Source organism: Microcaecilia unicolor, chromosome 6 (assembly GCF_901765095.1).
Source record: "Microcaecilia unicolor chromosome 6, aMicUni1.1, whole genome shotgun sequence".
In the NCBI taxonomy this organism is placed as follows: domain Eukaryota; kingdom Metazoa; phylum Chordata; class Amphibia; order Gymnophiona; family Siphonopidae; genus Microcaecilia; species Microcaecilia unicolor.
In genome coordinates this window covers 315685723-315709527 of record NC_044036.1, presented here as the reverse complement: position 1 = coordinate 315709527, position 23805 = coordinate 315685723, and the positions used below count along the sequence as shown (strand labels likewise).

At 43.3% G+C, this 23805-nt stretch overlaps 1 protein-coding gene across 2 annotated transcripts in view; it reads right to left on the bottom strand.

The window, feature by feature from the left end:
- Window positions 1-804: 804 nt before the first annotated feature.
- The window catches only part of FBF1 (Fas binding factor 1), a 73270-nt gene continuing 50269 nt past the window's right edge, over window positions 805-23805 (bottom strand). For both annotated transcript variants that reach the window (XM_030208232.1, XM_030208233.1), the window contains exons 22-30: window positions 23599-23738; window positions 12959-13077; window positions 7541-7663; window positions 6502-6687; window positions 4455-4631; window positions 3100-3237; window positions 2766-2904; window positions 1571-1689; window positions 805-1323 (exon numbers count right to left, since the gene is read on the bottom strand). In XM_030208232.1, the coding sequence (XP_030064092.1) occupies window positions 1240-1323; window positions 1571-1689; window positions 2766-2904; window positions 3100-3237; window positions 4455-4631; window positions 6502-6687; window positions 7541-7663; window positions 12959-13077; window positions 23599-23738 (1225 nt within the window). In that variant the 3' untranslated portion in view covers window positions 805-1239. The remainder of the gene's footprint in view (window positions 1324-1570; window positions 1690-2765; window positions 2905-3099; window positions 3238-4454; window positions 4632-6501; window positions 6688-7540; window positions 7664-12958; window positions 13078-23598; window positions 23739-23805) is intronic.

Sequence of the window (23805 nt, the reverse complement as noted above, 5' to 3'; positions counted from 1 at the left end):
TCTATGTCCGGGGGAGGGGGTGGACCCAGCAAGCCTCTTCCTGCCTGCTCTCAAGGTCTGTCCTCTCCTACTCCTGTGTCCATGCTGGGACCTGGATGATTGTATTAATGTGACATCTTGCTAATGCAATCATCCGGATCCTGACTCCCGGCATGCAGAAGCAGGAGAGGACAGACCCGGAAGCAGGCCGTCAGGAAGAAGTTTGCTGGCACTGGGTCCGGACCCCCCTTTGGAGGCCAGGCCTGGGGAATTTCTCCCCCCCCCCTCTCGGCGGTACTGGGACGAGCCATACAAGTGTGCTGCACTCAGTGTTCCTTTGAGACAGTCCACTGCTTAGAATTGCAGATCAAGCCTTCTCTTAAACTGCTTTGGGTTCAAAACATTATGACACCTTGCAAAGACAAAGACAGTTTGTCTGAGGCAGAGACTTGGTAGGAAGGCATAAGTATACAACTGGACCTGAAGTGCCTGAGAGCAAATGCGGGTGATGAGTGGGTAATATGCACTCCTACCAGCAGAGGGAGACTGAGAACTACTGATTAGTGACCTTACAAAGGAGCTGTGCAAGTTGCAACCCCTTCTTCCTCAGTATTTTTCAGTTCCAGTATTTCTCAGTCTCCAGCAGAGGTAGGTGGTTCAGTGCAACCCTCCTAGTTGGTTTTTTCTTTGGTCTGTGGGTACGCCTTTTTGGCCACTTTAAAAAAAAAGAAAAAAAAATACCACACACAAACAGTAAAAAGGAACAAGGTTTCTTGGCAGAGTTTTTTCTTGGAACCCCCCCCCCCCCAAAGGAACACTAAAAAAAAAAAAAGAAGCGAGTTGAGAACCAGGAATCTTGGACCTTGATCCCTGCACACTCCAGTTGCCAGTCCTTCTTCCCCAAACTGGAGTAAACCTTCCCAGTGGTAATTTGCCATCTTTGTAAATACAATACTGTTGACCACATTAACACAGGATAAGGTGCATTCATAAGCTCTGCTTCTCCATCCCATGGTTTGAAAAGACACAAGAGTTACAAAATAAGCAATTCTACAATCATACTCAGTATCAAACAATTTAGTTGGTCATTGCAGTATAAAAATGTTATAGAAAAATGCAGAGTCAGTCAGCCTCGAACTGTACCTTTGTTTACAGAAGTGACATCAGAATACATAAGACACATTTAATAAGTGCAACTTCCTGATAAGACGTATCCCTTCTGAGGGAAGGCACACAGTTCAAGCCATCTCTGCCATCCACTCATACAGTCTGTGATACGGAGCTAAAGGAAGATTTTTTTAGGGTTTCCAGGAAGTCTCGCTCATCCTCTAGGAAGTCCCGATCCTATGCAGGGATGTGAAAGAAAGTAAACAAACTTCACCTGGTGAATACTATAGATTCTAAATTTAGGGCCCTGTTTACTAAGCTGCGCTGTAGGTGCGCTACAGTTTTTAGCACGTGCTACACCCATATATCCCTATGGGTGTCTCTGGTGTTAGAATGCACTAAAAATGCTAGCAAACCTTACTAAACAGGGCCCTTAGATTTTTAGTGGAAACAGGTAAGAAACCACACTGTTGCTGTCCCTTACCTGTGCAGCTGAGAACTTCAGTAATGCCAGCTTGGCATGAAACTCTGAGGGAGCAGATCCTGCACTAGCAGAAGCAGCAGGGCTCATCTGAGGGGAATTGATGGCAAAAGAAGGCAAATCTGAAAGCAATCGTAAGAGGCAGACTGCTGAGAAGGCAGGACAAAGAAAACAAATATGTAAAGGGGGAGAGATGCTGTTTCAAATGGAGGACAAGACAGAGCTCTAGACGGGGAACATTTATGAAATCGCCTGTATGAACAGGCCCATGGTGATTTACATACACCTAATCCCCAGGAATCCATGCCCCAATTCTCCCAGCAAGTGCCTATTAAAAAATGATCTGCACTGTTACAAATCCCGTCCATAACCCCACTTTTTTTCCCCCAAACCTCTTTTGTGCCGACTTAAAAAAGGAAAAAAAAAACCCCATCAGTATTTTCAAAGAGGGCAGCCCTCTCTCACCAAGAAACAATCTGCATTCCAAATAAAGGTACTGACAGAAGGAGAAAGGAATACCAGTCCATTTCAAAGTAGATATATCATTAGGTACAGGGGCACAATTCCAGACAGGCAGACTAAGCACCTGCCTAGGAGCACAGCCCACCACCAGACATCTCTGAAGCATAATCTTCCACAGCCACATTTTAGGCTGGTCATGGGCATCAAAGAGCAGCACCCTTCGGTCTGCTGTAACTTGTGATTTTGAAGGGGGACCTTTCTCCCACCCTTTCTAGCTATCCCAATGTCTAGGGGCAGCCGGAGGGTTAAATCCAAGGTTGCCAGATGGGAAAAATTTTCCCAGCCCAAAATCAGCCCTAAACCCGCCCAAAAAACGCCCAAAGTCAAACCCCGCCTCCCACGTCACCAGCCCCGCCTTCCACGTAATTAACCCCGCCCCCCTGACGTCACCCCTGACGCCATTAACCCCGCCCCTGGCGTCAACCACGCCCCTGAAAAGCTTCTATTGGACCAAATTGGACCAATAGAAGCCCTGGAAAAAATCGCACAGCGGCCACAGAAAAAAAGCCCAAACCCGCACCCCGCAGCCGCCGAAACTTTTCCGCAGCTGCTCGCAGAAAACCCACCCAGTGTTGCGGCAATGGTTAAATCTGCTACTGAGAAGGGCAGAGTTTAGAGAACTGAAACAGTGCACCCACACCATTTTCTGTGGCACTCATACAATGGCGTCACTTACTATAGGCAGTGGAGAGGCTTGCCACCCGAGTACCCAACACCGCCACTGGAGCTTTGGTCAATAACAGTGAAGAGTCAACTGGAATCCCATGGCGAAGCTGATCCAGCTGCCTCCTCTGCTGAGTCATATTTAGACGTTCCTGTCACAGTCCCAAGAAGAGAGACTAGTTTATGTCAGATTGCAAACTGCTATGGCCCCAGTCCAGCAGCTAAAAGAATGAAAGAGTAGGGAAGGACCAATGGCCTTCTACAAAGAAACCAACCCCAGAGGTCAATATAGATTGACAGAATCCAATTTTATTGTCCAAAACCTAATACAATCAGCTGTCACTTACCTGGTGCATGTGCTGCTCCTGCTCTCTCAGCCTTTCCATCTGCTGATGGATCTGGCGTAGTCTGTTCTGGTGCTCAGATTCCACACGTTGTGCCTCAAGCAGGGCCTTCTGCCCCTCCTCATACTTCTGTGAAGACAGCTGCAGGTAAGAAGAAGAAATGTTAACCAAGAACCAGCAAGAGGCATAGTGAGATGGCGAAAAACAGAGGCCAGGAGAATTCTAAACCAGTGGTGGTTCTTAAACCTATCATGGAAAATAAGGATATCCACAATGAACATCCATGACATTTTATTTATTATTTATATACTGTATCTCTAAAAAAGAAAACCAAAGCAATTTACATTGCACCTAAATGATGTCCATTTATTATAAAAAAAAACCCAAATATTATATATACCACAGGATAAAATTTACAGTTAAAATACTCATATTTATCAGCTCCAAAACAACAACTGGAGTTGTGTGCTCAGGCTGCTACTTTAAAAAGGAGCCCCTGCAGGCCAGTGAGAAGCAAAGTTATGCCTCTGAGCAGTCTGTAAGCAATAGCAGGCGCTATACAGGCAGGGTGATAGGATTAAAAGTAAGCGTGAACATTACATTAAAATATACAGCCAAAAGCCAAGACAAAACCTTGGGAATTACAACTGTACCATAAAGAAATTAACTAACAAATCTTTTAAAAAGAACAGTCTTCAGAAGTTTCCGAAAACTATCATAACTATTCAAATCCTTCCCCTGTGAAGTGTATTTATTTGTTTTTTTCCTTAGTGTATGAGTTACCAGAATGCGTTTAGGGTTCCAGTTCTGGGCTAACACACTAGAAATTGGTATCACAATGGGGTGTACTTAGGTGCATCTAAGCCATTATACAATGCTCGCGGAAAGCCACATTGGCGGGACAAAATTTAGGCACGTCCACTTCCAACAGGTCAGTGACTGAGGTAAGTTGGTGCGCCTAAGTGAACCATGCAACACGCACAACCGATAATACTGCATAAGTTGCACATATCATTCTGTGACAAGCTCATGCTCTGCCCTCGCAGGTACACGCTAAGCGACTTTGGCGCATACTTTATAGAATAGCACCTAGCACTTCTGTGCACAAAATTCCAATTATTGGTGCCTATGTAGGTTACATGGTAGCGTTCTATAAACTATGCACATACTTTGCACCCAATAGTTATAGAACAAGAGGGTATCTTGGAACAGTTAAAACACAGGGGGCATTTGTAGCAGCTGGAAATTGTGCAAGGCCTCTTCCTGGAGCCCCCTGTTGCCTGAAGACAGGCTCCTTTAATATTTCCTCAGAGTATCCATACCTAACCCCAGAGAAGCAGACAGGCAGATGCTGCTACCTTGCTCATGCTTTCAATTTCCTCTGCCTTCTGTCTGACTCGTAGGGCTGCTGCATTAACCCTTTCCTTCTCAAGCCTCAGCGCTTGCCTCTCCTGTTCCAGTTCCTCCCGGGCTAAAGTCAGCTGCTCTCCCTTCACCCTCAGTTCATTGGCTTGAATCTTCAGATCTGCCTGTTCCTAAAACACACAACAGATGCAAGTTTGAGTTCTTCGCCCATGTTTTTATTTTTTTTTTCTCCACTCTCATCACTCAGTGCATCAGCATGCAAAAATACATTAAATCACATCTAATTTGGTGAAAATGAAGAAGGCTGTTTAGAGTTGAAGACCCCTATCAGATTTTAAGTCTCTCTGGATCAGGTCTGCAGAACTCATCACCTTAAATATATTTCATAAAACATTTTTCATTATCTTCAAATTATGCAACACCACACCTGGAGGACTTTCACTTCCCTGTGGAATGTGCACAGGTCACAACACTGCAAAACGCAACAGTCAAGAATACATGATGTCATTTTAGTGATTTCAGAATATGTAGAAGGCGGGGGGGGGGGGGGGGGGGAGAGAGAGAACAGAGGCTATGCCCTCTCCACCTTTATAATGTTTTTTTTTAATAAAAAAGAGAAAAAAATCTTTGCTGCATCCCCTCTCCCAGGGGCTATGTCTCCAAATGGGAGACAGAATGCAGCTGTACTTGCATTGTGCCAAAAAGAGAGTTTTCTTTTGGAGTTCATAAGATGTAACATGAATAGGCAACCTATTCAGCTGTGCTTAGAAATTCCTTTTAATTAAAACTTGTGGCACACAACATGATGGGAAATGTCTATCTTTCTGTCAAATTGTCTTAGTCTTGGAACTGCAGTTCTTGGCACTTGAGAATCTTCTCTCTCTCCACACAAACAAAATTTGCAGAACAATTGCCTTGGGCCGACAACCTCTACGATCAATGCTGTTCTGGTGTTTCTCATTTATCGATATAAGCAGAGTCCTTGTATAGTGGTAAAAGAACACCAGACAGCACTGATAGAGGTTATCATTCCCAAGCGATTTAGTGAAGTCCTCCGTGCTGCTTCCCCACTCTCCTGACTTATGCACTTGAAGTGGGGCCCCCTTGAGTGCATTTCAACTTGGTCCCCTGCCTTCAAACCCAGGGCTGGTCCCACCAGCTTCCCTGTGAATCCACAGAAATGAGGTCTCTTGGAGCAGGGGGGTGGGGGTGAGAGAGGAGGCACCAAGGACAACATGACTGGAGAGCTAGCCTCTCAGGTGCTTAGACAGTTACTAATATTCAGACCCAGAGGTATTCAGACTGGAGCACATTGCTGAGTGCACCCTCTTCTGCTTTCTTTTTTCTGTTTGCTATTTGCCCAGCAGTGAGTTACTTTGAGCCTCTGGTTTTCCTCTGTAAATCTAATCTATCTCCTGCCTTGTACGTGTGCTGGCCACAATTATTGGAAAGCAGTCCTCCTGTCGCGAATCAAGGAGAGGTGGAAAGAGACTTACCTAGAAGGACAGTCACTGTTCGGAGAGTGGAGGTAAGGATCCAGAGAAGAAGCATGATACTCACAACCTTTCTCTCTCTGAGGCTTCAAATTGATCTGTTTGGAGCATATGAATCTGGCCCATCTAAATCTGGACTGCTGCTCCCACAAATGTAGCGAGTTAAAATACAGTCCTTTAAATTGTATTAGTATATGCAATATGCACAGATCTATCCCCTGGAAGGCCTATTATAGAGCCCACTCCCTGGGTACTGCTTTCCTCAAATGATTAAGGAGGGAGGCAGGGGAGTGGAACACCAAAAGGACTTTATATCTGTGTCCCAGCTATCCATATAAGAGTGTTATTGGAAAATCCTTGCCAACATTAATGATGTTAGCAAGCAAGAACTGGACCAGTTTACTCTAAGCAACTCAATGAAAGCAGGCGATTGTGTACTCCCAAAACTTCTCCTCTAGACAGCATGATGTTCTCAATTTAAGTGCAAACCATTGTGGGCAGACATTACAATATGCTGCCTTTTGCAAGGCTGGTCTTCTTCCCTGACCTTAGCAATGCTCATGATGGCACCCTCCCTCTGCGAATCGATCTGCAGAGCACGACTGATGTCCCGCTCCGCTCGCTCTTGGCTGCGCTTCTGTTGGGCATGAAACTCCAACCACTCCATGGCGAGTTTCCTGCGTTCTTCTGTACACTTCTGCATCACAGACTGCTGCTCATCCAGCAATGCACTCTGGGAATACAACCACAAGGGAGAATGAAAGAGGGTAAAGGGAAGGGACAGGATACGGAAGAGAAAAAAAAAATGAAAGCATAAATAAGGAAGGACAGTTCTGACAACCGTATAAGGATCTGATACACCATCCACTGTAATTCATTCAAGATGTTTTTAAACAAATAAGAATTTAGGCTTGTTTTATTTATAGGTTGCACACATACTTTTTACTTTTGGTATTTAATACCCATGTGAATACATTTTTTTACTGAATTCTAATAAGCCATTTATATATTAACTGTAGGTGTAAATACCAACCATGCTGTAGGCTGCTTTGAGCAGTATTTTCAAAGTTGGGCTTACATTGAAAACTTTTAGTGCACACTAATCGTTAACACAAGCTAAATCTGTTAGTGCGCATTGGTAAAAGGACCCCTTGTTTTTTAAAATTAACTTTATGGGGTAATTTTATAAACCATTTTCTGTAAGTAAAGCATGTTTTTTTTTTGTGGAAAATTGCTCTTACAGAATTGCATAGCTGATAAGGTGGCATGTACTTATATGTGTCCCACGTGTAGGCATTTTTTTTGTGGGGGGCAGGGGGGATATATGGATGTATTTTATAATATGAGTAAATACATAGAGTCTATGCACACCTTAACGCCGTCTTCGGAGCAGATGTAAAATTTGTGTGAGGGAATTTATGAGCTATTGGAGATAGTTCTGGTTGTATATTTTATACCCCCTAAATACTTTAGTAGGTGTATTCTGTTAGGGAAAGAGCCTAGATACATCATGGGAAATTTGGAAGTACACAGTTAAAGATATATGCAGATATTCAGAACTTCCCATTCTGCTTCTCCAATCTGACCTTTGCCCTCTCGATCTCTTCTCTTTCCATGCTCATTTGCTGGGTCAGGACCCTCCTTTGTTCCTCCAAGGAGCGCTGTAGAGATTCCACTTTGGACTGCTCAGCTGTCACTCTCCAGCGTTCCTAATGTAGGGCCAGGTGAGGTAAAGGGTGAACAGGACATAGGTGTCAGACATGGGATCTGTTCTCAAAATGAAAATGCTGCAGATTCCTGAAATACCACATCCAGATTCTTATGGCATATGTTTAAAAGGACCTTTAGGAAAAATAGAAGAACAATCCTCCACAATCCATAAACAAAAAAAAGGAAAAAAAGAAACAACAGAGGCAACCTAAACAAATACAACACGTCAAAGGTGTACAAACGTCCTTTATTCAAAATCTTAAATGGGCTGCATCAGGTGCATTGGCGTAGCAAGGGCGGGGCGGGCGGTCCGCCCCGGGTACACGCCGCTGGGCGCTGGAGGGTGTCGGCTCTGCTGGTTCCCTGCTCCCTCTGCCCCGGAACAGGTTACTTCCTGTTCCGGGGCAGAGGGAGCAGGGAACCAGCGGAACCGACACTCCCCCAGGGGCGTGCACACGGCAGGCAAGAATGCACTCGGGGGGGGGGGGGGGGGGGGCTTAGGTGATGCGCCAAGGAGGGGGGGGGGTTCATGCGCCGAGGGGGGGGTGTCATGCTTCACCAGGGGGGGGGGGGGGGGTGTGCAGTGGCGAACCGCCCCGGGTTACAGCCACCCTCGCTACACCACTGATCAAGCGTCTTGACGATTACTCTTTCATTAATCAAATCAATACTCTAGCATCAAGGGTGCCTAATAACCTAAATCCAGCAGAATCTGTAACATACCATACCAACTTTGGGATTTCATACAGTCCACAAAGTAAAATGAGCCGCTCTGAATTATCTGCTCAAATTTGGTATCATCATACAAGTTAGCTATATCTGGTGCCATTGAGGAGCCCAAGGCAGTACCCTTTACTTGCTGGTAAAATTTCTTCTGAAAGCAAAAATAATTTTGGGTAAGTGCTATCATAGTGACAGTCAATATAAATGATTAGGGACCCTGCAAAATGTTGTTCTTTCTTTTAATATACATTCTCAATAATGGCTATGTTCGTGTATGTTACTACGTAAAAGGATAATTTGCGAGGAGTCTCTTACATATGATTCAATTTGTGGAGCAAAAGGTCTTAGAAAGTAATCAACAAACTTGGATCGGGGTTCAAGAATCAAACCATTACCAGAGATGACAGGTCATCTCGGAGGATCTGCAAAAGATTTATGTACTTTGGGTAGTACACAAATAGTTGAAATAACCGGATTCTTGACTAACATTCGAGTTCGATTCCTGGCACAGGCAGCTCCTTGTGACTCTGGGCAAGTCACTTAACCCTCCATTGCCCCATGTAAGCCGCATTGAGCCTGCCATGAGTGGGAAAGCGCGGGGTACAAATGTAACATAAAACCCCCCCCCCCAAAAAACATGAAATCTTTTTCTCTGGACGTGATATACCCAGCAATGTGGGCACAATAGACTAATTGATTAATATCCATTTAGAGGACAGCAGTAGGGTCTTTGTCTGAACCTGACATAATATTGAGTATCCAGAATCTGTCTTCTCTATCGTAACCAATGGTGCGCTGTTTTAAACAAATGTTCTTTGGATCTTATGATTTTAATTGGAGAGATGTCAAATAAGAAAAATCATATATTAAAACCTGTTTTTGAGGAGAAACTAGACATGTTGAAAATAAAGGATAAGAATTTTGAAACTGTTACAGCTAATGTAAATAAATGATTTGATACATTTAGAAATATTAAGAAGGATATAAGGTAGATAAGATGCAAGTGCTACTACTACTACTATTTAGCATTTCTATAGCGCTACAAGGCATACGCAGCGCTGCACAAACATAGAAGAAAGACAGTCCCTGCTCAAAGAGCTTACAATCTAATAGACAAAAAATAAATAAAGTAAGCAAATCAAATCAATTAATGTGGACGGGAAGGAAGAGAGGAGGGTAGGTGGAGGTGAGTGGTTACAAGTGGTTACGAGTCAAAAGCAATGTTAAAGAGGTGGGCTTTCAGTCTAGATTTAAAGGTGGCCAAGGATGTGGCAAGACGTAGGGGCTCAGGAAGTTTATTCCAGGCGTAGGGTGCAGCGAGACAGAAGGCGCGAAGTCTGGAGTTGGCAGTAGTGGGAACAGATAAGAAGGATTTATCCATGGAGCGGAGTGCACGGGAAGGGGTGTAGGGAAGGACGAGTGTGGAGAGATACTGGGGAGCAGCAGAGTAAGTACATTTATAGGTTAGTAGAAGAAGTTTGAACAGGATGCGAAAACGGATAGGGAGCCAGTGAAGGGTCTTGAGGAGAAGGGTAGTACGAGTAAAGCGACCCTGGCGGAAGATGAGACGGGCAGCAGAGTTTTGAACCGACTGGAGAGGGGAGAGGTGACTAAGTGGGAGGCCAGCGAAAAGCAGATTGCAGTAGTCTAAACGAGAGGTGACAAGGGTGTGGATGAGGGTTTTGGTAGAGTGCTCGGAAAGAAAGGGGCGGATTTTACGGATGTTGTAAAGAAAGAAATGACAGGTCTTGGCAATCTGCTGGATATGAGCAGAGAAGGAGAGAGAAGAGTCAAAGATGACCCCAAGGTTTCGAGCTGAGGAGACAGGGAGAATGAGAGAGCCATCAACAGAAATAGAAAACGGGGGGAGCGGGGAGGTGGGTTTGGGGGGGAAAATGAGAAGCTCGGTTTTGGTCATATTTAATTTCAGGTGGCGTTGAGACATTCAGACAGCAATGTCAGACAAGCACGCTGAAACTTTGGTTTGGATGCAAGGTGAGATATCAGGGGTAGAAAGGTAGATTTGGGAGTCATCAGCATAGAGATGGTAGGAAAAGCCATGGGATGAGATTAATGAACCAAGGGTAGATAGAAAAGAGGAGGGGACCAAGAACAGAACCCTGAGGTACGCCGACAGGCAGAGGGATAGAAGTAGAAGAGGATCCACCAGAGTGAACACTAAAGGTGCGGAGGGAGAGGTAGGAAGAGAACCAGGAAAGGACAGAGCCCTGGAATCCAAGTGAGGACAGGGTATCGAGAAGTATGCTGTGATTGACAGTGTCAAAAGCAGCGGAAAGATCAAGAAGAATGAGGATGGAATATTGACCTCTGGATTTAGCCAGTAATAGGTCATTGGAGACTTTAGTAAGCGCAGTTTCGGTTGAGTGGAGAGGGCGAAAACCAGATTGTAGTAGGTCAAGAATAGCATGTGAGGAGAGAAAATCAAGGCAGCGGCGGTGAACAGCACGCTCAAGTAATTTGGAGAGAAAAGGAAGGAGGGAGATGGGTCGGTAATTAGAGGGACAAGTAGGGTCGAGTGAAGGCTTCATAAGGAGAGGTGTGACCACAGCATGTTTAAAGGCAGCAGGGACAGTCGCAGTGGAAAGTGAGAGGTTGAGAATGTGACAGATAAAAGGAATAATAGCAGGAGAGATGGCATTAAGAAGGTGGGTGGGAATGGGATCAGAGGAACAGGTGGTACATTTTGAGGAAGAAAGGAGAAGTGTAGTTTCCTCAATAGTAACTTGAGGAAAGGGAATGAGGGGAAGGAGAGAGAGGGGAACGGACTAGTGGAGGGAGAGGTGGTGAGGTAGAGAAAGCAAGGTTTATCTTTTCAACCTTGTTGTGAAAGAATTCAGCAAGGGTCTGAGGAGATAATGAAGGGGGAATTGGGGGAGGGGGCACCTTGAGGAGTAAGTAAGTAAGTACTGCCATACTGGGACAGACCGAAAGTCCCTCAAGTCCAGGATCCTGTTTCCAACAGTGGCCAATCCAGGTCACAAGTACCTGGCAAGATCCCAAAACAGTACAATACATTTTATGCTGCTTATCCTAGGAATAAGAAGTGGATTTTCCCAAGTCCATCCTAATAATGGCTCTGCACTTTTAGGAAATTATACAAACATTTTTTAAACCTTGCTAAGCTAACTGCTTTTACCACAATCTCTGGCAATGAATTCCAGAGTTTAATTACTCATTAAGTGAAGAAATATTTTCTCTGATTTGTTTTAAATTTACCACTTAGTAGCTTCAATGTGTGCCCCCTAGTCCTAGTATTTTTGGAAAAACAAGCAATTCATGTCTACCTGTTCCACTCCACTCAGTATTTTATAGACCTCTCTCATACGTTCCCTCAGCTGTCTCTTCTCCAAGCTGAAGAGCCCTAGCTGCTTTAGCCTTTTCTCATAGGGAAATCGTCCCATCCCCTTTATCATTTTCGCCACCTTTTCTAATTCAACTATGTCTTTTTTGAGATGTGGTGACCAGAATTGCACACGAGATGCGGTCACACCATAGAGCAATACAAAGGCATTATAACATTCTCATTTTTGTTTTCCATTCCTTTCCTAATATTCTATCTGCTTTCTTGGCCGCCACTGTACACTGAGCAGAGGGTTTCAACGTATCAATGACGACACCTAGAATCTTTTCCTGGGTGGCGGCTCCTAATGTGGAACCTGGTATCATGTAGCTATGGTGTGAATTTCTCTTTTCCACATGCATCACTTTGCACTTGCTCACATTAAAAGTCATCTGCCATTTGGATTCCCAGTCTCATAAGGTCCTCTTGCAATTTTTCACAATCCCCTTGTGATTTAACAACTTTGAATAACTTTGTGTCATCAGCAAATATAATTAAGGCCACAGAAAGTACTTGGACACATTAGATCACTGAACCACAGTTGTTAATTAAGGTATAAAATAAATATATGTAATCTTTGCTACAACAGCTACAATGCACAAAAATTTGGCATCGAGATCTACAAAATACATGGTTCTAGTAGATATACATAATAAATACCACTGAATTCAGATATTATCTTATGATAAAGTACCTATGATTTTTATACTGGTTGGGGTCTTATGCTAAGTTGCATGTTTTCATAAATAGACGTGTTTGGGGGGGAGGATTCCCCCCACAGCGGAACAGTCTACATTATTGTTACACTGTAAACATTGACACTGCACATTGAAGATTAGAAGTATGTCACCAACTGTGCAATCTGATTGGATAAACACCCTTGGCACTTTATAATCCCTTGAGAACACTTAGAATGTACAGTGAAACCTCAGTTTTCATCGACAATCCGTCTGAAAACAATCGGTGAAATCCGAAACCAACGAAAACCGAGGCAATTAACGAGAAAGTCCAAAATCGGGATGAGGACGTCCATCTTCCGATACAAATCGGGAGATGGACGTCCTTCTTTTTCGATGAAATCCGAGGCAACCGACGAAAACTGAGACAAATTTCTCGTCGAAAAAATCTACGAAATCTGAAACTGACAAAAACCAACGTCAACGAAAACCGAGGTGTCACTGTATTAATGCTGAGAGAGAAGACTCCTTACCTGCTCCAGGAGTCGTGTTTGCTCGCTCAGCCGTGCTTCCATCTTGGTTATGACCTCTTGCAGTCTGCCCCTCTCATCTTCCATGTCTCTCTGCTGCTGTGTTAGTCTTTCCTGGAGGACTGACAACAAACTGTACCATCAACTGTTGAGCAACAGTAGGTAAAATTTTACCTTTCCTAGCAAAAGAATTTCTGTGTGTATTGGTCTCTTGTTTTTCCTAAAGACCATGAGCAAAGCACAAACTTATCTACTGTATGAAGCTTCTCACTTTCACTTGAGCATTGGTAGATTGGGAAACTGTTTAAATTACCAACAATAAAAAGACACACTAATATGTGAGCTTTCAAGACTGTGCAGGTCTTCAGATGTGACAAAGCAACTTTTGGAGAAGGAACCTGTGTGTTTGTGTTTAATCATTCATTCCTTAGCGTCCCTCCGGACCGGACCAGGATTGGACTGATGGGTTGTGCTCGCCTACCAGCAGGTGGAGACTGAGAAAAAACTCTGACTCTAGAGAGCCAATAGGAGCCCTGGCCATGTGACCTTAGCCTCAGTATTTTCTCAGTCTCCCAGCAGGTAGGAAGTGAGCCCATTAGTCTCTCTCCTTTTCTCTTTAGATATTACAGATATTTGTGATAATTCTTCTGTGCCTGGAATCTTATTTAGAGGCTTGACAGGGTTTCCTTTCTCTTCTTTCTTTGACAGCCTCGGGGGTGTTAAACTCGGGTGTCTCGAGTCCACCCCCCTTCCTCCCCATCTCCCTGGCTTAGCAGGGAAGGGCCGTCCCTTTCTCTGGAAAGGTGTACCGTCTTTGGGAGAGGCAGCCACTTTTAACAGGCAGCTGCTTTAAAAGAATTAAATCAAATAAAAGAAAATTCAAAGAAGCAGCCTTTCTTTCCCCAGACTTCTAACGAGCAGGCAGCTCCAGTGTTTTATTATGATTGAGGGGATAAAAAAAAAAAAAAAAAACAGAAGAAAATAATTCAGTGTCTATGACTTTAAACAGCGATTTTTCTCGTCAGATTTAATTTCCTCCATTTTCTTGCGTTTTGGCGGCGGCAGTTTAAACAAATGAAAAAAAAAAAAAAAAAAAGAAAGGTGCGAACCGCGTAAGCGCGGCCACCTGTTTTTTCCGATATGGCTTAAAAGTTCAAACAGCTGCTGTCGGTCAGCGTTGCGCAGTTCACGCAGTCGGAACGTGTAAATTTTGCTCTCCCTTCAAGGTTTCTTCGGGTCCGGTGCTGCCTCCGGTTTTTTCGGGGCCTTTTTCGCCGGCTGTTGTTTCTTCGCCGTTCCACTGGGCTCCGCTTGTTTGGAGGTGTCGGGCGCGCTGTCGACGATCGCCACGGGGCCAGTGGCGCGAACGGCGGCCATTTTGTTTCTCCCTCCATCTTATCAGTCAGGGATCTCTCTGCTGAAGGTAAGGCTGCAGTTCATAGAGCAGTTCGGCTCCAAGATGTGTACACTTTTGTATGTGCTGAACGGCGTATTCTAAAATGCTCTTCACATCAGCAGGCAATATTAGGTTGAAAGGGGGCTCCTTTCATATATGGATATATAACAAGCTTTTCTTCTTTTAAATTTCTATGTATCACGGGGCTGTTAACACTAGTTTTTTCTGGTGCTCAGTCATTTTTCATTGTCTGGTGGAAAATCTACATCTTATCATAATATCATAATTCATTTCAAGCATTTTCCTCAATAGCTGTAGTATTATACAGTGTTTTAAGAACTTTAGAAACTTTCTCTATAGGCATAGAGTAAATTTCTGTCTTTCTCATTCCCTGGTGAATAGGACTACATTGTCTAAGAGTCAATTGATTGGTACTTTGCAATTCTGACCATAATATCTTAGTTTCTTTCAAGCATTTTACTCCATGCCTAAGATGTTATATAGTGTTTTAAGAACTTAACAGACACGCTCTCAATGGCTGTAGTGTTATACAGTGTTTTCTTTTTCCGACTTTAAGAAGCCTTCTCTAGAGGCATACAGTATATTGTTCAGATGCCATGGGGATATATCAGCTCTCTCATATTCTCTGAGGGACAGTCCTGTCTACCAAGCTCCCAATCACTCAGCTGCCTTAGCAGGCATGCTTTATTCATGTCTTCCCTTCTTTTCCAACTGCCTTGAAGCCTCTCATATTTCATTTTAGCTCTCTTCTGGTTTTTACAGGACATATGGTCACTTAGAGAATAAAGTCATCCTTTCACTTAAAGATAGTGGATGGTCCTCAAACCATCTACTCGTGTTTGTCTCTACTCTATCAGTTCAGCATTGGCAGATTATAAACATCCTGGTTTGGTCCAGTATGCCTATACATACCATCTGCTATCTCTTCCTCTTCCTTAGAGACCTGATGTTATATCAAGCTTTCTTGAATTCAGATGCAGTCTTGTCTACACTGCCTTCACCAAGTGGCTGTGGCACAACTTCATTTTTTTTCGTTACAGGTAATTTCCAAGTTTGTCCTTTTTCATTTTCATTCTATGCGCCTTCACTCCAGAGTGTTCTTTCAATTGGAAGGGGATTCACTCACTTCCTGTGTATTTTTGCCATAGGTACATAAGTGTGGTTATGCTGGGTAAGGCCTAAAGTCCATCAAGTCCATCAAGTCCAGCATTCATATCTAATGGGCATAGGTACATAAGTTTTGCCATTCTGGGGAAGCTCAAATGTCCACCTTTCTACAGCCAGAACAGCATTAAAGGGAAAAAAAAAAAAAAAAAACCTCTCACGAGAGTATCGAACAGAAATCTCTGCTCCAAAAGCAAGGCTTTGCAGTAATTCTGCAAACTAACGCATACAATATTTGCCATGGCTGTTCACCACTAGGAACACTGGGGACCCTGGGCCTAGGTTCGGTGTTTTAACCTGAAACAAGCTCAACATTCATATCTATTGGGTGTGAGTCTGGTACTACTACTACTTAACATTTCTAGAGCGCTACTAGGGTTACGCAGCGCTGTACAAATTAACAAAGAAGGACGTTCCCTGCTCAAAGGAGCTTACAATCTACATCTCAGTGAGGGAGGACGCATGACCGTGGTACGTGGATTAGTGGTATGTGGATTAGGGAGATCCAAGAAATTACAGGCCGGTGAATCAGACGTTCATACTGGGACAATTTTTTTCTGTCCGGAGCGTACTACCATAGCTGGTGGACTCCTATATTCAGAACTTTCTATATTCAGAACTTACCCAACTATGGAACGCCATAGAGATAGGGTTGGAGTTTGTAGCCCTATTTAACTGGTGTCCTTGGTCACCCTTCCTCTTCTCCTCAGGATCCAGAGAATGGCTAGTTTTTTGCTTATGCATTAACCGGTCATTTTCAGCAGTACTCTCTCTTCCGTTCTTTTATAGATCTAAGAGGATGTTCATTGCGCTCTTAGGGTCATTTCATTCTTACCTAGACGACTGCCTAATTGGAGAAAGTCTTATCAGCAGAGTTCTCAGGTCACGCACCGGGTGTTGCATTTCTTACAGTCTCTAGGTTGGGTGGTGATTGTAGCCAGGCCTCTCATTTGATCTCTCATCAGATATCTCTGATTTTCTCTTTGTTTAGTCAGGTTGGCGCACAGTCTTTTGTCTCCTCTGCAAACATCCCAGTTTATATTTTTCTTGGTGACCTTGGGCCTTCGGCCATTTCCTCGCTCTATTCTGCAGAATGCAATTTTACTTTCTAATGCCCAAGAAGGAATTTTCCTTCATCCTATTGCGAATCTCAGGGTCATCAATCGCGCTATTTAAGTGTCATCTAGTTATCTCAAGAACCTTAGTTCTGTCATTGGGATGCTTCGTGCAGTACACTTTTTGGCAGAAGCTTGTTTGTATATATTTTTTTTCTGGGGGACCTCAGCAATTCGTTTTACCTTCGGGTGAATTTTGTTTTCCCTACTGACAAACAAGGCGGAGAGAGCTATGTTGGTCCTTGCCATGGCAATGGGTTATGTCATCCGCCAAGGAGGAGTTAAGAGTATACTCTTGAGTTTGTACTCATTTTTTCTTAGTTGTGTCACCCTGCATTTAGGTGAATGGACTCTCATTTTTTCAGCCTTACTTCCTCACTGCGACACTTCAGGGCTATCTCTTTTTGCCTTCAGGCTCACGAACATTTCTTGCTTCTTCCGTTCAGCAACAGTCTTGACGGAGACAGGGACAGATGCCAACGTCCAGCAGGGGTTTTTTCAACCTTCTTTATGCGTTTCTTCCGTCATCTCACTAGGTGTTTACGCAGAACCAAGGCACCCTTCTACATCCGGACACCCAGTCACTCAAACTTATGGCGTGGTTACTGGGTCCGCAACATCTTTGATATTTTCGCAGGAAGTACTTCAAGTTTTAATTGCTTCCAGACAGAAATCTACATTAAAGTCCTATGAATCAAAGTGGCGACAGTTCACTCTGTGGTACTCCTCTCGCCACTTCATTCCACAAACAGTATCCATTTTGCATGTTTTGGAATGTCTTCTGCATCTTGCGAAATCTTGTCTGTCTTACTCATCCATTAGAGTTCATTTGGCAGCTCTATCAGTGATGCATGATACTGTTGACAACCGCACGCTTAAGCAGCATCCACTGTCAAAGCGGTTTCTTAAAGGAGTCCTGCACCTGTACCCCCCGCTTCGTCCACCAGCTAGGTGAACAGACTCTTAAAGTTCTGTTTTCTAGTAGCCATAACTTTTTCTATAAAGTTTTCCTCTTCAAGCAGTGTTTCCTAGTAACCATTGCAGCAAGTAGATCTATGTGTGGAATACTTCTACGGTTGGTAACTTCTTTTCGGTCTGCTGTAGTTTAAAGTTTTCACCTTTCCCAATCGGTTTTTTCTTATTGGTTTTGTCCTTCTAGCCAGTAGGCGTAAAAGTTTTTCATTGTTTCTAACCCGCTATATCGCGAAGGATCAAGGAAATGAGAATGTCTATTTCTCTTCTCGCTGAGAGGGCAGTTCCACAGCGTATTACAACATATTCCACAACTTCAGAAGCGGGCTCTATTCTTACTATGGTGATTTTTGGTGCTCTCGGTGCACATTGGTAAGTTGGCAACTTAGTCCTAGTTTCATTTTATTTTGCTCATTGGGACACACTACATGTTAGTTGTCGCCAGGTGGCCTATGCAGCATGAACATTTCTCTGCAGTTTTCATAGGGTCCCTCCCTTCAGATTACTGCTTTGGTACTTCCCATCAGTCCAATCCTGGTCCGGTCCGGAGGGACGCTAAGGAAGGAGAAATTAGATCTTGCCTGCTAATTTGCTTTCCCTTAGTCCCTCCGGACCAGGCCCCTCCCATGTTCTCTCTACTCTTTAGCTTCTTTTATTAAGTAGGAAGTGTATTCAGTAGGAAGTGTATTCATTCCTTTACGATTCGTGGAACAATACTATATATATACAGAACTTTACTTGGTCTATATCACTTCTCTGGTGGTTGCTGGTGAGCTCAATTGCTGGAATCTATCTATAAAACCTTAAATACGCCATACCACTTCTCTGGTGAGAGTTGTGGCTGAGCTCAGTTGCTGGAATATCTATAAAACCTTAAATATGATTTACCACTTTTCTGGTGAGAGTTGCTGGTAAGCTCAGTTGATGGAATATATATAAAATCTTAAGTGGGCCATACCACTTCTCTGGTGAGAGTTGCTGGTGAGCTATAAGACAAGTGAGCCATACCACTTCTCTGGTGAGAGTTGCGGGTGAGCTATATTATACGTGAGCCATACCACTTCTCTGGGGAGAGTTGCTGGTGAGCTATATTACATGGGAGCCATATCGCTTCTCTGGTGAGAGTTGCTGGTGAGCTATAGTACAAGTGACCCATACCACTTCTCTGGTGAGAGTTGCTGGTGAGCTGTAATACATATCGGGCCATACCACTTCTCTGGTGAGAGTTGCTGGTGAGCTCTGATACTTGGCATTGCCGAATGCTTTGTGGCTGCTAGGATTCCATACGGCACAGAAGGTCTTTCTTTCTTTCCTGCTTTGTTATTCAAATACTGAGGCTAAGGTCACATGGCCAGGGCTCCTATTGGCTCTCTAGAGTCAGAGTTTTTTCTCAGTCTCCACCTGCTGGTAGGTGAGCACAACCCATCAGTCCAATCCTGGTCCGGTCCGGAGGGACTAAAGGAAAGCAAATTAGCAGGTAAGATCTAATTTCTCCTTTTCTACACCACTTTTCAATCAATCAGACTGGCTTACAATCAAAATACAGATGGAATAACAGAACTTTTAGGACAAAAAGAAAACAGGTATTCTCCTGTGGCCAAGGTCGTGGCCGATTCTGTCCCAACTTTGCTAGTAATCCTCAAATACCTTTGAGAAAAAAATAAGTTTTTAGGACTATTCTGAATTTCTTATAATTTGATTTTATTCTAAAAGTATAAGGGGAAGGCATTCCACCATAATAGAGCCAAGTAAAAAAAAAAAGTGCAGCTTGTCAAGTAGACTCCAGCCTGGCTGTCTTAAGCAAGGGGATAGCAAGCTGATATTGATCCTGAGAACATAGAGGCTGCCTTGGAAGATTATTTAAATTAATATTGTAGAAAGCTTTATAGGATAGGATCAGCATTATAAATTTAATATGATAAACTAATCAATAGCCAATGAGAAGCCTTTAACAACTGACAATCAAGCTTCAGTGAATATGCAACAAATGGCTGAGCCATGCCCCACAAGATTCACTATCCTGTACCAACTGAGACAAGGGAAGCGGGGTGCAGGGGGTAGCAGTCCTGATCCAAGAGACAATCAAACTGCGCAGAGTCTCCATCCCCCACCTGTCTGAGTCAGAATGACTCCTAATCCTGCTGGGAGATAAGGAACCAGTGTGGCTGCTTGTGGTCTACAAAGCACCTTGCAACAACGCATCATCTGTACAAGAACTGCTGAATCTGGTGACTGAGGTAACCCTGAGTTACCCTAGGTTACCGATCATAGATTACCTACACATTGAAACTCCACTACTGCTGCCTTCCTTGATACAATGGCAGCTTTAGGTTTCAGTCAGGTGATCAAATCTCCAACCCATGAAAAGGGCCATATGCTAGACTTGGTGCTCTGCAAAGGGGTCGACATCTTTGAACACAAGGCTGACGGCATCGAGATAACACCCCTATCAAGGACTGATCATTTTCTAATCAAATTTTCTATTAAGGACCAATCAAAGTTTGGAAGGAAATCCGAGACACAAGAAATCTGACTGCTGTTGGGGGTAGGACAAGGCCTCCAGGAACATATATGGATGGAAATATGATGACAGTGTCAGAACAGGTTGATATCTGGAATGCATGCTTAGCAATAACATTAGAAAAAACAGCCCCTCTAAAGAAGATCCTTTGCTCTACAAACAAACATTCCCCAAGGTTCTCCCCAGAACTATGGGTATTTAAGTGTCAAAGACATCAACTTAAAAAAAATGGCGAAAATCTCACTTAGATGAAGATAGGTTTACACATGGTAATGGTAACAACAGCCAAAAAACAATATTTCTCTCAATATACAGAACAAGCTGCAAGTTCAACAAAGCAACTATTTAAAACGGTGCCTACTGCAAACCCCAAAACAGAACCAGCCTTGCCAGTCACAACTAACCAGCAATGGTTTTGCCACATACTTTGCCAACAAAATTAAAGGTCTCCATCAAGACCTACAGATAGTCCCATCAAAGCTCTCACCCAGCTAACGAAAAGAACACTCCCTCTTCCTCACCATGCACATCTAACTAGGACTCATTCAACCAGGTCACAGAGGAAGTTCTTGAAAAGACCCTGAAAGGCCTACGGTCTACAACCTGCCCTCTTGATCCCTGTCCAGCAAAGATAGTACAATGAGCCAGCAGAGGCCTCATTGAAGGGGCCACAAAAATTGTTAACACCTCTCATGTGGAAGGGTAGCTGCCAACAACACTAAAAAGAGCTGTGGTGTGCACCCTACTGAAAAAGGGCTCACTCGACCAGGACAAACTCGAAAACTATTGACCAGTCTCTAACATTCCTTTCCTAGCAAACTTATAGACTGGTTAGTTGAAAGTAAGTGGCTTGACCATGTTAATCTGGCTTCAGATCAAGGTTCAGAACAGAGACAGCTCTTGTGTCCCTTCTTGATGATCTGCACAGAAACAGTGACAGGGGACCTGCCTCAATGCTAGTGTTGCTGGATTTCTCAATCGCCTTCGACACTATGGATTATATCATCATGCTTACAAGACTGGCAGAAACAGGTATCAGTGGCACAGAACTTACAGACATCAATCAGTTCTGTTCAGCAATAGCACATCATTACCTTGGACACTAAACTGTGGAGTGCCACAGGGATCCATACTGTCTCTCATTTTATTTAATATCTACCTCAAGCCTCTGACCAAGCTGCTTCGGTCGATGGACACAAAATTCTACATCTATGCTGATGATGTGCAACTACTCATGCCCATTGAACCAGATCTACCCACAGCTCTGAGTAAACTGTCTGCCTGCCTAACCGTAACTCAGGAATGGGCAAACAACAAACTCTGCTTCTTTGGGTACCTAACACAAATGGACAAATACCTCTTGGGAAGTATGAACTCCCCCTAAAATCACAGGTCAGGAATCTTGGGATACTGCTAGACTCATTACTCACTCTGATTCCACAAATTCAAACAACCTTTAAAAATTGTCTCTATCATCTATGTCAGCTACAGAATAGCTCTCCATATATTGAAAAGATGAGTCTGACCACACTGGTCCTTGCCATGATAACATCACAACTGGACTATTGTAATGCCCTTACACTGGTCAAACCAAAAAGAGTTTGCATCAGCTTCAACTAATCAGCACAATTGATAGAAGGCTGCAAGTGGCGTAACCGCATCACACCCTTCCTGCAAAAGTTACACTGGCTACCAGTATCTTACAGGGCTAAATTTAAATCTCTATGTTTGATTTTCAAGGCCCTCGGACAAAATGGGCCAGAGTACTTAAAGAATACGTTAGCTCTTTACACACCTTTGAGACCTCTAAGATCCTCTCAAGCAGCATCATTACCTGTCCCCTCATCAAAGGAAATTGTACGATGTGATACCCACCAGCGAGCCTTCTCAGGAGTAGCCCCCATGCTGTGGAATTTGTGTATAACTCAAGACTACTTCTACTTCAGGAAGCAGGTAAAAGCCTGGCTCTTCTCCCAAGCCTTTAATGCATAGGGTGATTGACTATACACCCATTCTGCACTTGGTCTAGCTTGCTACACCCACTGTAACTTAGACCAGTTCCATATATCTTGATTAACTGTACAAAGAACTTGCCTTTAGTTTAGCCACCCATTTACTTATCCCAACTATGTACCACTCATCTTGTCCCCATCTATATATCTGCATTTGCATATCAGCTATATGGTAAGCTGTATTGTAAAAAACCATTAGTATCATAGCAATGTTGTTTGAATGTTCTAACTGTGTGCTTATTAGATACTCCATTGTCATTATGCTTACATCGTATTATATCTCTGTTATTTGAATTTGTGCTGTTAAATGTGTTATATTTTTGGTCCTGTTTCATGGTAGTCCTATTATTAGATCTCAATTTGCTGCTTTCAAGTTTTCCTCTTTCATTCTAATATTGTAATGCTGTTAATAAAAATTGTAAGTTTGATGTTACACTGTAACTACTATATACCGCCTTGGGTGAATCTCTTCATAAAGGCAGTTAATAAATCCCAATAAATAAATACATTTAATAGCTGTGTTTTGTACTTGATGTACTTCATTGACCTACCAACCAAGAAATGCTAAGAAATCATCCCGCACCTATCTCAACCTACACTTCCCTAGCTGCACAGGTCTTAAATACAAATTAACTCACTCGACCTGCTTCTCCTACTTGAGCACACAGCTATGGAATTCACTCCCAATTCACCTGAGAAAGATCAATGAATTAACTAACTTCCGCAAAGCCTTGAAGACTTAACCGCTTTAACAAAGCCTACCACGAGAACCCTTAACTAGCTATAATACAACACCTATCCAACAATAATACAACACCTTTACAACTTTACGCAGAATGTACTTTCCTACAAATGCTTGAACAAATCCTCTTGCCTTCTTTAACTTCTTTGTAACACCAATTGTATGATGTAACCTGACATGGCTATGCCATGACAGTTCTCTGTAAGCCACATTGAGCCTGCAAATAGGTGGGGAAATGTGGGATACAAGTGCAATAAATAAATAAATTATGTAGTGAAGGAAGAGAAACCCCATTGTAATGGGAATTACAGCAATCCAAGGGGCTGAAGAACAAGTATGAAACAGTTCTAACCATTCACATAAAGCTCATGTGTTACAAAAAAAAATGTGGACCTTTAAAAGGCATCACAATCCATGAAGACTTCATTTTTCTTCAATACAGCTATAGAGTACTGCACATCCACTTTAACAGTGGCGTTCCATTCCCACCCCATAGTTTCTCCTCTCCTTCTGGATACCCACTGAACATGCTCAATTATATTACATTTACAATAAAAGAGGCTCCATTAGAAATATTATATAATGCATATATTATACAAATATATGACAAGAGAGAAGAGAGAGGTGCAGGAGACAGACAAGCAGACAGAGTGTAATGGAGCTGAAATGTGCAAGATGATGTGCAAGTCATAACAGGTACCACGCAGTTGCCCCTCCCGCTGGCGAGCTCCTACTTCCAGTTCATGAGAGGTAGTGTGATGGGTTGTCTCCACCTTGTAGGAGAGATCAGTCAGCTTGCTAGAGAACATCTCCATCTGCTCAATCACCCCATTCAGAGACCTAGGATTGAGGCAGTGAGCAACATTAGAAAAGCCCAGGGCTCCATGCAGGGTTTTCTGTGCGTGGG